This window comes from Uloborus diversus, chromosome 9 (assembly GCF_026930045.1).
Source record: "Uloborus diversus isolate 005 chromosome 9, Udiv.v.3.1, whole genome shotgun sequence".
Classification (NCBI taxonomy): Eukaryota; Metazoa; Arthropoda; class Arachnida; order Araneae; family Uloboridae; genus Uloborus; species Uloborus diversus.
Genome location: NC_072739.1, coordinates 5,751,149 through 5,764,370, shown reverse-complemented (window position 1 = coordinate 5,764,370; position 13,222 = coordinate 5,751,149). Strand labels below are relative to the sequence as shown.

Below are 13,222 nucleotides of genomic sequence, written 5' to 3'. Positions count from 1 at the left end.
CTCAAAACAAAAACAAGAATTTTACCTGTTCTTATTCGAGAAAAAAAAATGGCAACAGATCTTTCATCTCAATGATTTTCTTCACGCTCTCATACATTTTAATAAAAGCGTTGTTGGGGAAAGTTGAGACGAAGTGCTGAATAATAATTTGAATGGAGGAAAGCCTTCGAAAATAGGGATTTTATGTCGAAATCTAAGTGTCATAATTAATAGTTTTTAATTGATATTTCCGCTAATTATTATCGGAGAATTATGTTAAATATCCAAACATAAAGACTGGAAAATTACGAATCTATCGATACCTGTTTCGATGGTCAGTTCACTGTCGTTCGGGAGAAGAAGCTTGGACATAGATAGATAGATAGATAGATACTCAGATTTTATATGTATAAGATTTTTAGCTCTTTTTGTTCATTTTATTTACTTTTTTAAAACATCAGTTCGTTATTTTTTAATCCTCTTTTTTCATTTTTAGTTATTTTTTAAAAACTTTATTTACTTTTTTAAATATTTTTTTTATTTTTTTATTATTATTATTTTATTAGAAAAACTCCGTGCTACGCCAATAAGACAGACACACACACAAACTAAATAAAATAAATAATTTAAATAAAAAATAAATCAATAAATAAAATTAAAAAACCCCCGGGTCCCAAATTTTGACGACGCCAACTTGCACCATAATCCCCCCCCCCCCCCCGTGGGCACCCTGAGCAGAAGCCCAGAACTTCTAAAGGAGCTGCACGAATTTTTCAGTCAGGCATTTCTTCCAGCAGTGCAAGTCAAATCGCCTCCAATCTTCCCGCCAATTGCATAAAAGTTGTGGCAGCCCGTCAGGTGTCTGGAAGGGCTGAGGACGAATTGAATTATGGATCCTGTCGCCGAGATGATGACCGGTAATTGACGTTCTCACGACTCGCCTGGGACACCCGAAGCGGCCCGACATCCGACACCGAATTACCATAACTCACCCCCTTTCTCGGGATCCGCTAATCAGATGACTGGGAATTTCGAACACCGTTTTCGGTGAATCGCGTAATAATACAAGGATTTTTCTTTCCAAAAAAATATAAGGCAGGCACAAGCGTGCATTATTTCTCAGACATTTAAAAGTAAAGGATGTTTGTTTCATTAGATTTTACTTCTGATTCTTCAGTTATTTAGGGTAACCCGGTTTAAATTAATCTGCAGAAAATCCGATAATTTATTTATTTATTTTTTTAAAGTTTTTTAGAGTTCTTTTAAATGACAGAAAAAAAAAACTGCATTTTGTTTTCAATGTAATCTGCAGAAAATTTGAGCACATTTTAAAGATAATTCCTGCAAAAAATCTGCAATTTTTCTGCATTTTTTGAAAATTTTGTCCGCAGATTTTTCTCAGGGAGCATGTTCGAAATATTAAAATTTTCTGCAGATTTTTTTTATCCGGGAACTTTAAACTGTGTTGGTCAACTTTCCACCACTTCATATTTTTTTTATTCGCAATTCAAATAAAGTATAGGAGGTGCTACAGTCCCTAGTTATTGACTGTGGAAAGAGGCAAAACAATAAAACAAAGACCGACCCACAAACGTGTCCAATAAGATATCTGACTTGTCGCGCAAAATTCAAATGTTTTACCTCTTTGGGTAATTTCTTAAATCACCGCAAGGTGGCGTACCCAATCTCTAGAATTGCGAGTGTATTTGGCTTTGAAAAAGACTCTACCGGTGACGTTATAACATCAGTTATAACCTCACTGGTAACTCTTATAACACCATAACTCTTATAACATCAGTTATCTTCTTTTTAGCTGACAAAAAAGGTTCATAACAGTGAGTATAGCTCATTTTATGATTCAATCATTCTTTGGCAGTCAAGTTTGAATATAGATTTAAAGTGGTTGAAATCTCGTCCGGCATAGTGATAATATGAGGTAGTGAGAAATAAAGGGGTGCAAGTACGGACTTTTTTTAATCCGCGGCTTTTTAGTACATCTAGAACAGATCAGCTGGAGTCACTTTTCGATCTCTTACTACCAGGGTTGGGTTTTGGACTGTCCAAAACTGGTTTAGGACGGGGCAGGTGGTTTTTACCGTCCAAAACTGTCCAAGAGTGTCCGAAACTGTCTTAAACTGTCCAAAACTATGCTAAATGTAAAGGGGTATAATCTAAGCAATTTGTTTTAATGCAATATTTGTAATACATAAATATAGATATTAATGAGGTTTAATTATATATATATATATATATATATATATATATATATATATATATAATGAGTATTCAATAATAGTTTTCTCCAAATGTTCATTTAAAAAATACTTCACTTAAAGAAATGCCAGTAACTAGTACATAAAAACTTCCTTATGTAACATTTGGTAGAGTTATGAAAAGAAATACACAACACTACCAAGACAACTAATTTAAGTTCCATTTATAACTCAAAGGAATGCTATTAAAGGTGCAATAAATATTGAGGTGAAAAAAAAGCTTAATTTTTTTAATGGTTTTTGAAAAAAAAAATTACATAATGTTTTAATAAAAATTACTTTTTTAATCATAGATTAAAGAACAAGAAATCGATGATTAAACACTTAATTATTAAACTCTTGTGCTATTCTTTTTTTAGTTCATATTTTTAATATAATACATTCTGTAACTACAAAAATTTGTAATTTATTGCATTTAAGTCAGTTATTGAACTATATTTTGAGCACTTTCTTTTGCACACATGCATACATGCTGAAAATTTGGTTAATGAAAAAAAAACTCCTGCATACAAATTGAAAATTTTAATGAAGAATTTAATTTTTGCATAACTGGATTAAAATCAGCTGCATAAATAAGTAATATATTTATACTTGAATATCTACATTGAATAAATGTATTAAATAGTCCAAAAAATAGTTCTGAACACTTTCGGACACAAGGCTTTTGAACAGGATGGTAAAAACCTAGCCAATTCTGCTTTCATTTGCACACCAAGGACGTAGCCAAGGGGGGGGGGTTCATGGGGTCCGGACCCCCCCCCCCCCCTTCCCGAAAGACCCTTCTCCTTTTTTCTCAGTTGTTGCATCTCGCATGAACAAAATTTTTCCGAAAGATAATGATTTTATAAAACGCAGCATTCTCTCCCCTTAAATATTCCCAGTAATCGGCAATTTTCTCAGCGCTTGAGTCAATTCAGAACACGAGAACCTCGTGCAACAACTGCAGGTTCCCAATTTTCGTCTGCTTTTTGCTGTGTCACCTACTCCGTCCGAAACGGGGAAATGTCCCTTTCGACTTTCAAACCAGCTGGGTCCTGTGACCTTGAAATTCAGCCCCTCTCCTTGGTCCATCAAATTGCCATTGGCAAAGTAAAAACAAGCATTTATTGCCACTTCCGCTGTATCCCACAGGCTCATTGGCGTGGTTTAGTTTATTTCTTTCTCTTTTCTTTTTGGATTTTCGTGGATTTCGTAGACGCATGTTGTACGAAAGACAGCCAGAGTGAGGTGCGTTCCTGGTGAATCAGTAATTGAATTCCGATTCTTTTCTGTTTTAACACGCAGTTTTTATCTACGTTATACTTATAGAAAACATATCTTGAACAAAATTGTATGCAAAAGAAAATTAAGTTTACCCAAACTAGGTAAGTCGCAGTGCTCCCTTTTAAAGTTTTCTTGATAATACGAGCAATTTTACGTGTTTAATGTGTTTTTCATTTAAAAACTAATTTTAGATTCTAAGCCAGCAGCGAAAAAAGAAATTCTACACATTTCGTGTGTTTGAGGATGAGAAAAATAATTATTGATTTTTTTTTTTTTTTTTGCATTTTAACTCTATATTTTTGGCATGGTTCATTTCAGATTCATTTTATATTTTGATAAAAATTTTATTTGAACTTTTAGATTACTTTTAGTATCTCTCTCCTTTCTGAGTAACAAATTACGTAGATTTTTTACTGATGTTTCCCCCCCCCCCCCCAATATTTAAGCATGATCATGGAACATATTAAATGCCCGAAAAAAATTCGTGTTTGAAGGTAAAATAAATAAAATAAATGAATAAATAAAACTTCAAGTTGATGTAACAAACTTTTTACGGTGTCAAAATTTTATAGAAAAATTAAATTGAAAAGTACTTGAATATTTTACTGTGATCAGTTTATGAAATTACAAGTTCGGCCATATTAACGCATGTAATAAGTAATTTATTAGAAATTATTACTTTTAAATCTTACTGAATTGTGATTCTATGATCCCAAAAGAAAAACAGTTAGTTTTTAATTGACGAAAAAAAATCTTATTCGATGTTGTTTCATTTGTATTTGCATCATTGGAATACATTTTCTGATTGTTATTCACTGGCTTTGTACTAAGGAGTTATTTAATTAGCATCTATGCATCCATCTTTAGTAAATTGAAGGTAGCATTAAATTAACAAAAAACAGGCATGTGCATTTAACTATAAATTACTAGGTGAAAATTACCGCTATTTACTGCGTTACAAGCAAAGAAACAAAAAAAGGTGAATACGAGGTAAATGTTTTTGAGCTTTTCTGTTATATTTTGCCTTTTGTTTTAAACACTTATTTTCTTCAAGCTAAAGATATTTACTATTTCTTGCAATAGAGTGTTTTGCTAACATCGTATTGAAGAAAAAAAATCATGACCTGCGTCGTAAAATATGATATGTATTGTTGTTAAAATTAACAACATGTTGTTAAAATAAAATTACACAGATGCTTAATTTAATTCATTAGGTATACATTCCATTAATCGGCATGTAAAAGATCCCTTAGGTCGTTTGACTGTGAATACTCTTGACAAAATTAAATTCATTTTGCAGTTTCGCATCGAAGAGAGCTCAGGTGTCTCCATCTGGTGGAAACTGGGCATCAAATTTTCCTGTGACATTCACATCCGCGCCTTAATGGTGGCATATGAATGACTGGATGCCATATCGTTGGTTCGCACTTGTTCCGCAAAAGGCTAAAGCCTCTAACACAGCCCCGTTAGAAAGAAAAAAATAATGATAAAAAACGGCAATACGCCTTTTCCGATATTTAAAATTTTTTCGAACAGCTTTCACCCTTTGAGGAATAGCGACTTCACTTGAGAACACCATTTATTTCTTGCTTCTCTTTTTTTTTTCAGCTAACTGAAATCACTGTGTCAGTTGGCTGAAGAAAGAAAAAATATATATATAAAAAATGGTTGCAACAAAGGAAGCCTCCGTCCCCCAAAGAGTTAATAGTTTGTTCAAGCTTTTAATTGATGATTAGGAATGATAATTAGAAAACGGATAAGATTGGAAATATCATTCTATTTCGTGGTATCAAAAGAATATTATAAATGTAAATAAATAAAAACTAATTCAAGCTTTTTAAATGAAACCTTGTTAATATTTTCGTTGAGAGAGTTGTGGGATTTTGCCTGAACTGTTGTTCAAATCGGACAGGGTTACGTTATGTAACATTCATATAGTTATACATTCGACTCCATAGATATAGATTTATTTATCCTCATATAAATAGTGCCGATGATCGAGTAACCCGCGTGTTTCAACAATGAATTCGCACCACGGCATGATATGTAATTCGATAATATGTTTTGGTAATGTTTAACATGCAAGGAAATGCTTTATTGTGACAAGGCTGAACTCGATCCAGTAACTTGAACAGTTTTACTGGTAAGACTGTGTCATATCAGAGGAATGAAGAAACGAAAACAATGAACGCTATCTACTGGAGTTTAGGGTTAATCCACTGGTGTTAGAGTTAAAATTTCAACTATCAAAATATCAACAAACAGGCAATTGCTTCGTTCAAATGAAGAAGAGTAGAAGCAATTTTCACCCGTCATGCCTTGACGGGTGACTTTCTAGTTTTCAAATAAAATGGCATAAGTACATATGTACATATTTTGTTGAAATATATTACAAAGCTTTAATATTCTATTAAATTATCGCATGCATTTTCCAAGTAATTTCTAGAACAGTTTTCGTTTTCCGTTTTTCTTTTCTTGTGCCCTTTTTATTAATAGAAAATATATCACTTATTTTCAGGAGGACAGAGGTTCACCCATATTTTGAAACTTTGTATGTGATTACCACTTAACATAAACTTTTTGTTAACTAATTTTAACTAATGACTCTATTAAATTCAATTATTTAATTAATTTTAGTTAATTATCATATTTTAATGATCAGTTTTAATTGGATTTATCTTAGTCTTGTGTAATTTTCAGCTACTAATTCTGCTTTAGCATGCCTCCTCTTTTGAAGTTCGTGCAACCTTGGACCCCCCCCTTAACAAAGTTCTAGCTACGTGCCTGTGCACACATGCATAAACATAGGGAAATTTGGTTACTATTATCAAAAAAATCATAAATAAAGTAGACTCATGCATACAAATTGAAATTGTAATCAAGAATTCAACTTCTATGTAACTAGATTAAAATCAGCTGCACAACTAAGTTGAATGTTCTTATTGAATAAATGTTCAATCTAAAGCATTACTTTAATACATTTTATTCTGTTTTTAATGTTTGTTCACAAAATACAATTTTTCTAAAAACATAGTTTTGGACACTTTTGGCCAGTTTTGGACACAAGGGTTTTGGACAGGACGGTAAAAACCAGGGTTTTTTACCGTGGTTTTTACCGTAGTGTCCAAAATCTTGCCAATCCTGCTTACCACTAAACCTTCCACTAGCGCAGCCAGAAATACCTTCTGGAGGGGGTTTTTTGATCAAAAATACCTTCTAAAGGGAGTTTGTTGATCAAAACAACCCTTTCATATGCATAAACTACTGTATTAGAATTTGCATTTAGGTTAAAACCAACCGCCCCCCCCCCCTCAACCAGGGTTTAAGTTGGGTTCAAAAGTTCTTTAGCATAAAAGCTAAAATTGAGGGGAAAATGTTAGCAAAATGGTAAAATGTTACACATTCTCATATATTTATATATGCCTCAGTGCGTTTCATCTCCAGTTGAAAATACAATTCATATTTCATCTGTGACACCTTTGAAGAAATAAGTACAACAGTTATTTTTTTAAAACATAAAATAAAAAAAGAAAACACGATTGGTGTTTAGAACGTTGCAGTCCCATCCTCCTAATAAAGCAGTTATTGGGGGACATAATGCTGGATAAGACTAATAGTTATTGAACTTAATTGTAGTTTAAACATCTTAGCTAAGATTTAAAAAAGATTAAGGTGATTATCGCCATGCATGCTTCCTCTCTAGGATCATACATTTCTTCTTTTTTTTTTTCATTTATTTATTTTTTATTTGAGCAAAAAAGCGAAAATGCGTTGCTTTATTTTCGCAATTCAGATAGTGTTTTCGCATTATGCGAAAAATGCGACCGTAGCGGAAACTCTGCCCTCAACCCCCCCCCCCCTCGCTGCACCACTGAAACCTTTTAATCACTTATCTTTCTTCAGAAAAAAAAATTAACCGATTCAGCGTAATATTCTTGCTATTCACGTTCGCTACCGTTGAATGAATCGAAATTCTTTTGGTATTGCCTTCGCGAATAGGGGGGAAAGAAAAGAATAAAGCTATTTTAAACTTCAAAAAACTCCTTACCAAGCTCCCAACCGTGGCTCCGTTTAGCTTAAAATTTCGTCATGAAAGCCCATCCTATACGTCATTTGTTAATCACTACTCAAACTTCGTAAACATTTAAGTTAACTACATCTTTATTTTCTCGGTTTGTGTATAGAGTGTAGAATAAATCGTTTGATAGCATATTAATTGCAACCTTGGACGGAAGCTTGTTATTTTCCCTAAAACGTGGCACTCTCCCGCTTATAACTTCCTTTTAGCATTAATTAATTTTATAAAAATTTCACTATATTATATTCAATTGAAGTTCATCTTTACTAATAATAAAACTGAAAGTCTGGATCTCTGTCTGTTACGCGCAGCGCTTAGACCGTTCGGCCGATTTCCATGAAAATCGACACAAAATTAGTTCGTAACATCGGGGTGAGCACCTCGTAGCTATTTTTCAAAAATTCGATTTTTTTCTTTTTCTGTTTCAAGAATATTTACCGAGCAAATTACCATACCCTGGACGAACAAGCAGTAGCGTAGCGAGAAAAAATCCTTGGGGGGGGGGGGGGGGTAATTTTTTCCATGGGCGGATTTAAGACTGAGTTCCTGGGGGGGCAGATTTTTTTTTTTTTTTTTTTGGAGCAACATTTTTAATTGCCCCCCCCCTCTCCCATGTTTTTGTCTGTTTTCTGTGATGCCTATGGCCATTCTTTACTTTTTTATGTGTTCCTTTTCATTACTGTGTGTAATCGTGCTGTCCTTTTTAAATTGACCTTAAAAGAGAGGGGGCTGGTATTAAAAGAGTGACGCAGTGCTCCCTTTTAAGTGGGATATAGAATATCTCCAGTTTTATGGGGCCCAGGGGTTACTCCCCCGGAGGAAATTTTCTAAAATGAATATAAAATTCTGCATTTTGAAGTCTTATAAAGGTTAATTGGAAATAATAGGCAATTTTTTTTTTTTTAAGTTTTATGCTTTAAAAGTGCTTTGTGATGTAAGTTAATACTTTTAGGTGCACAGATTTAGAGAATAGGTATCAAGAGAGTAACATACTACCCATTTGAACAATTCTTAATCTATACACTTGATAAGAAATAAAATTGAAGCACACTTTGCTTAGGAGTTTCAAAGACTTGTCTAATTATTTTCAAGGTTTGGTTGATGGTTAGATTGGGTTTTGGCTCAAGAGCCCTTGTATGATATACTGCGCCAATTCTTTTCAGGGATTTTAGAACCTATCAATAATTTGCACTTTCCAGTCTCTGAAATTGAGTAGTAGATTATACAGTTGTACAGTATTGTTCAAACTTTGTAAGAAACGGATATTTTAAGTTTAAAAGAAAAAATAAACTTTAATTTCCTATTCAAAAAAGAAAAAATCATGATTTTTTTTGTTATAAGATTTTGGAAGATAAGTTGTTACTATAAAAACTCCTCCCAAAACTGGGGGGCATTGTCCCCTTTGCCCCCCCCCTATAAATCCACCCATGCTCTTCTAAACTATTCAAAAACGAAAAAATAATGATTTTTTTTTTAAATTTTTAGATGTGTTGTTACTACATAAAGTCCTCCCAAAACTGGGGGGGCATTGCCCCCCTCTGACCCCCCATAAATCCGCCCATGATTTTTTCTGAAGTTTAAAGTAAAGCTGTGCCCTCGAGTTTATACACACACACACATATATATATATATATATATATATATATATATATATATATATATATATATATATATATATATATATATATATATATATATATATATATATATAATTTTTTGAGGCTCATGGGGGGGGGGGGGTTCTAACCCACCTATCCCCCCCGTGGCTACGCCACTGCGAACAAGTTACCATAACGTGGACGAGCAAAATACCAGATGCAACCATTGGCGAGCAAATGAACATAGCAAATTGGCGAGAAATTCATCATCCATTATTTGTGAATATGCAGGCAAACCAAATGACCTTTTAATTTTCTACTACGGGCAAAGCCGTGCGGATACCACTAGTTCACTATAAAAGTAAAAGAACTAAAGTGCTTCATATACCAGGGCTCTACAAATTAAAAGTGGGGCCCAAAGCCTACAATTTAGAGCTATCGGAATTCAGTGGCAGATTAAAAATTTGAGGGCCCGACGGAACACGTTTTTGGGAGCCCTATGTCTTTGGCAGAATTTATGTAAATTATTTTTCATTTGCATTTGTGAATCCCCTTCGGAGCACCTAGCAATTGAGACATGGTAGAATGAATAAAAATTCTCTTTTTAGGAAGTCTTTTAAAAAAATTTTTCCCAATGAATAAATTATTATTATTTTATTATTTTTATAAAAATACTTCATGTATTGTTCATATAGTTTTTATGTTATGTACAGGGCCCGATTAAGACATCGGCGGGTCATAGGTCAAACCAACTTTCGAGGGCCCCTGTAGTCAAACCTTACCATTTGCTAAGACAATTTCAGTAACTCTGGAGCCTCTAAAAAGCGGAGGCTCTAGGCCACGGCCTATTCAGTAAACAGGTCTTGGCTACGCATAATTCTTTAAAATATTTCCGGCCTTGTCCCGGAAAGAAACGGTAATCAAGCCCTGTCAGAAAATAGAAAGCAGGAAAAAAAAGGAGAGGAACCAGGGTAGGAGTGAGGGGTGGGGGGAAAAAAGCAATCCCTAGATTCTATCACGATTCGAAATGGTCAGTGATTTTCTTTCTTTTTGACAGGTGGACGCTCCGAAAGACTATCCCCTCCGCCCGGCACAAAGGGCCAGTTAGCACCGGACACTCAAAGCGGTCATTGCTCGTTAGCCACTCCTCAGCAAACCATAAATTTGCTAGGGCGGGGGCAAAGGTTCTATTACTTTGGCAGGGTCAAGAGGTATCTTTTTACCTTCTCGGCGGACGATAAGCATCGTACGATCCGACTTTCTGAAGTTCCAAGGGAATGGAGATGTGACACAGTACTTTTCTAATTAAACATTTTCCGTTTTTATTTTCTACTAGTGGTATCCGCGCGGCTTTGCCCGTAGTAGAAACTTAAAAGGTCTTTTGGTTCGCCTGGTATATTTAAAAATAGTGCATGGTGCGTTTCTCGCCAATTGGCTTGCCCATGTTACGGTTCCACGTTATGATAACTTGGTAATTAACTCGTTCATCTTATGATAATTTTGCTCGAGAAAATGGTCTTAAAATTGGAATAGAAAAAGAACAAAATCGAATTTTCGAAAAATGGCTTCGAGGTGCACACCCCGATGCTTTAAACTAATTTTATGCCAAATTTCATGAAAATCGGCTGAACGATCTAGGTGCTATGCGCGTCACAGATATCCTGACAGACATAGAGAGATCCGGACAGAGAGATTTTCAGCTTTATTATTAGTAATGATTTTGTAACTTGAAAGAGTTTTAAGCTTCCATTAAAGCTATTTGAAAATAAATGTATGCATGCAAAATTTACGCAAGGCAAACATTGAATTAAATACAAAATGAAACTGTTCATCATTTCGGCGAAACAAGTTAAGAAAATGACTCAAAATAATTTTCGTTATATCCACTTTAATGTCAAGCAAACAGAAAATAGATTGCAATACCTAATTGGTTTTAGTAGTGTACGGACTTGAAAAACTAAGTATCCTGAATGGTCAGATAGTTGAAAGTAATTTTCATTCCATGTAGTTTTAAAAGTAACAGGAAAATAAGTTAGTCAAAAGCAATTTTGACCTCCTCTTGTAATTAGTATTATTTGACGTAAAAGAACAAATATGATTTTATCATAATTCTCTTATTCTGATATACTTTTTAAGTCCCCTTTTAGATCTTTAGCTGTTGTACAATGCAGTACAGGTAATCTCAAAGCGAGTTCCTGTTGTCCCTGCGAGTACCTGTTATTCCAGAGCATTCAAAGTTTCGACAATTAGCTACAATGTTGTTGTGCCATATCCATGCCAATAACTGTGACACAAAATCACTCCATGAATAAAACCAGTGTGGGCAGGTAAAGAGCAGTAACTGCATTATATATATATATATATATATATATATATATATATATATATATATATATATATATATATATATATATATATATATAAAATTTTTTTTTTTTTTTTTTTTTTTTTTTTTTGCATTTTTGTCACGCATTGCACATTAGCTGTATTGTGCAAGCTTGCATATTTTGTTTCCGCTGAAAAAAAAAGTCACATTCCTACCTTTTACTTATTATTAGTACGGAATCCAAAACGCATTTCTTTCAAATATCTCCAAAACTCATTTCTGCATATACTGTCGTTTACCTGCCCACGGCAGAGTAGCTCATCAATTATTATTTTTAAAGATTTTAACAAGGATAGGAAACATACTAACAAGTTATTATGTCTTTATTTATTATACTTCTGACAATCCTACCGTTAAAATCTGAAAACACGTTTTTCCACTGATTTACAAAAAAAAAAGCTGATGTGTGCATCACATGACTTCCTTTTACTCCAATTTAATGTCAATTCCCCATTATTGGCAGTTTTAATGTGATTCAATAGTTTACTCTCTAAATATACCAACAGTGGCCAAATTGAAACCAGATTAAAAAAAAAAAAAAAAAAAACCGCCAAATTTGTCGCCAAATTGGCGACCAAAATACTGGCGATATATCGCCAAGCGTCCGCCAAATTAGAACACCACTTGAGTTTACATCGAAATTAACAATGATTTTCCCCCAAAAGGGGTTAGTTTCCCCTTTAGAAACACCTGAATGCAACCAAAAAGGAAGGTGCACAACTTGACCCCACTAGGAGTCTACGTACCAAATTTTAACTTTCTAAGACATACCGTTCTTGAGTTATGTGACATACATACGCATATACATACATACATACAGACATCACGAGAAAACTCGTCGTAATTAACTCGGGAATCGTCAAAATGGATATTTCGCGTGTCTATTCGTTCTTAGGCTCTTATCCACGTGTGATTGAGTCGGAAAAAAAAAACACCCATTCGGTGGTGAGCAAAATGGAAATTAAGGTCGATTTTTGAGTGAAATTTTTTTCGCGAATACAATACTTCCTTTTCCGTAAAAGGAAGTAAAAAAAATCAAAAAAAAAAAAAAAATCTGGGCTTACCGTGAGGTGCTGGAAGAGCCACGCTCTCATGATATTGGTGGCCACTTTGGGGAAGATGCCTCGTTTCTTCTGCCTCTTCTTGCTCCTCTCGTCGTCGTCATCATCTCCGGAACCATCTCCAGAACAGATGCTGGCGTCTCCTGAGGAAAAAATTGGTTCTCACTATTTTTGAACAAACACTCGATGTTGAATGGTGTTCATTCAACCTAATAGTCATGAACGGCTGTTGCCAGGGTTCGAAATAAGCAGTAGTTACTCGTAGTTGTTTTTGCTGCCGAATTTTCAATTAAGACATAGCATAACTATCTTAATTTTACTTTCAGTGGCAATTTTTTCCAAAGGTTATATATAAAGGCTGTGATAGTTTACGATTACAAATGTTGGTATATATCTCCTTCATCCAGAAGAAACTTTTCCGCAACAGCATGATTATCGCAGCAGTGGAAAATGGACATTAAGTTAGAAATGAGTATCTCTATTATTATTATACTAGAAAATCTCCCGTTAAGGTATGACGGGTGAAAATTGTATCAACATTTGAACGAAGCCATTGCCTGTTAGGTGATATTTTGATAGTTGAA

General features: G+C 34.2%; 1 protein-coding gene across 1 annotated transcript in view; it reads right to left on the bottom strand.

The window, feature by feature from the left end:
- Positions 1 to 12,778, bottom strand: part of LOC129229828 (homeobox protein Meis2-like) — a gene marked incomplete at its 5' end in the record, with an annotated part of 50,869 nt that extends 38,091 nt beyond the window's left edge. Inside the window, 1 exon segment of the mRNA XM_054864202.1 lies at positions 12,642 to 12,778. Within this exon segment, the coding sequence (XP_054720177.1) occupies positions 12,642 to 12,778 (137 nt within the window).
- Positions 12,779 to 13,222: the final 444 nt, after the last annotated feature.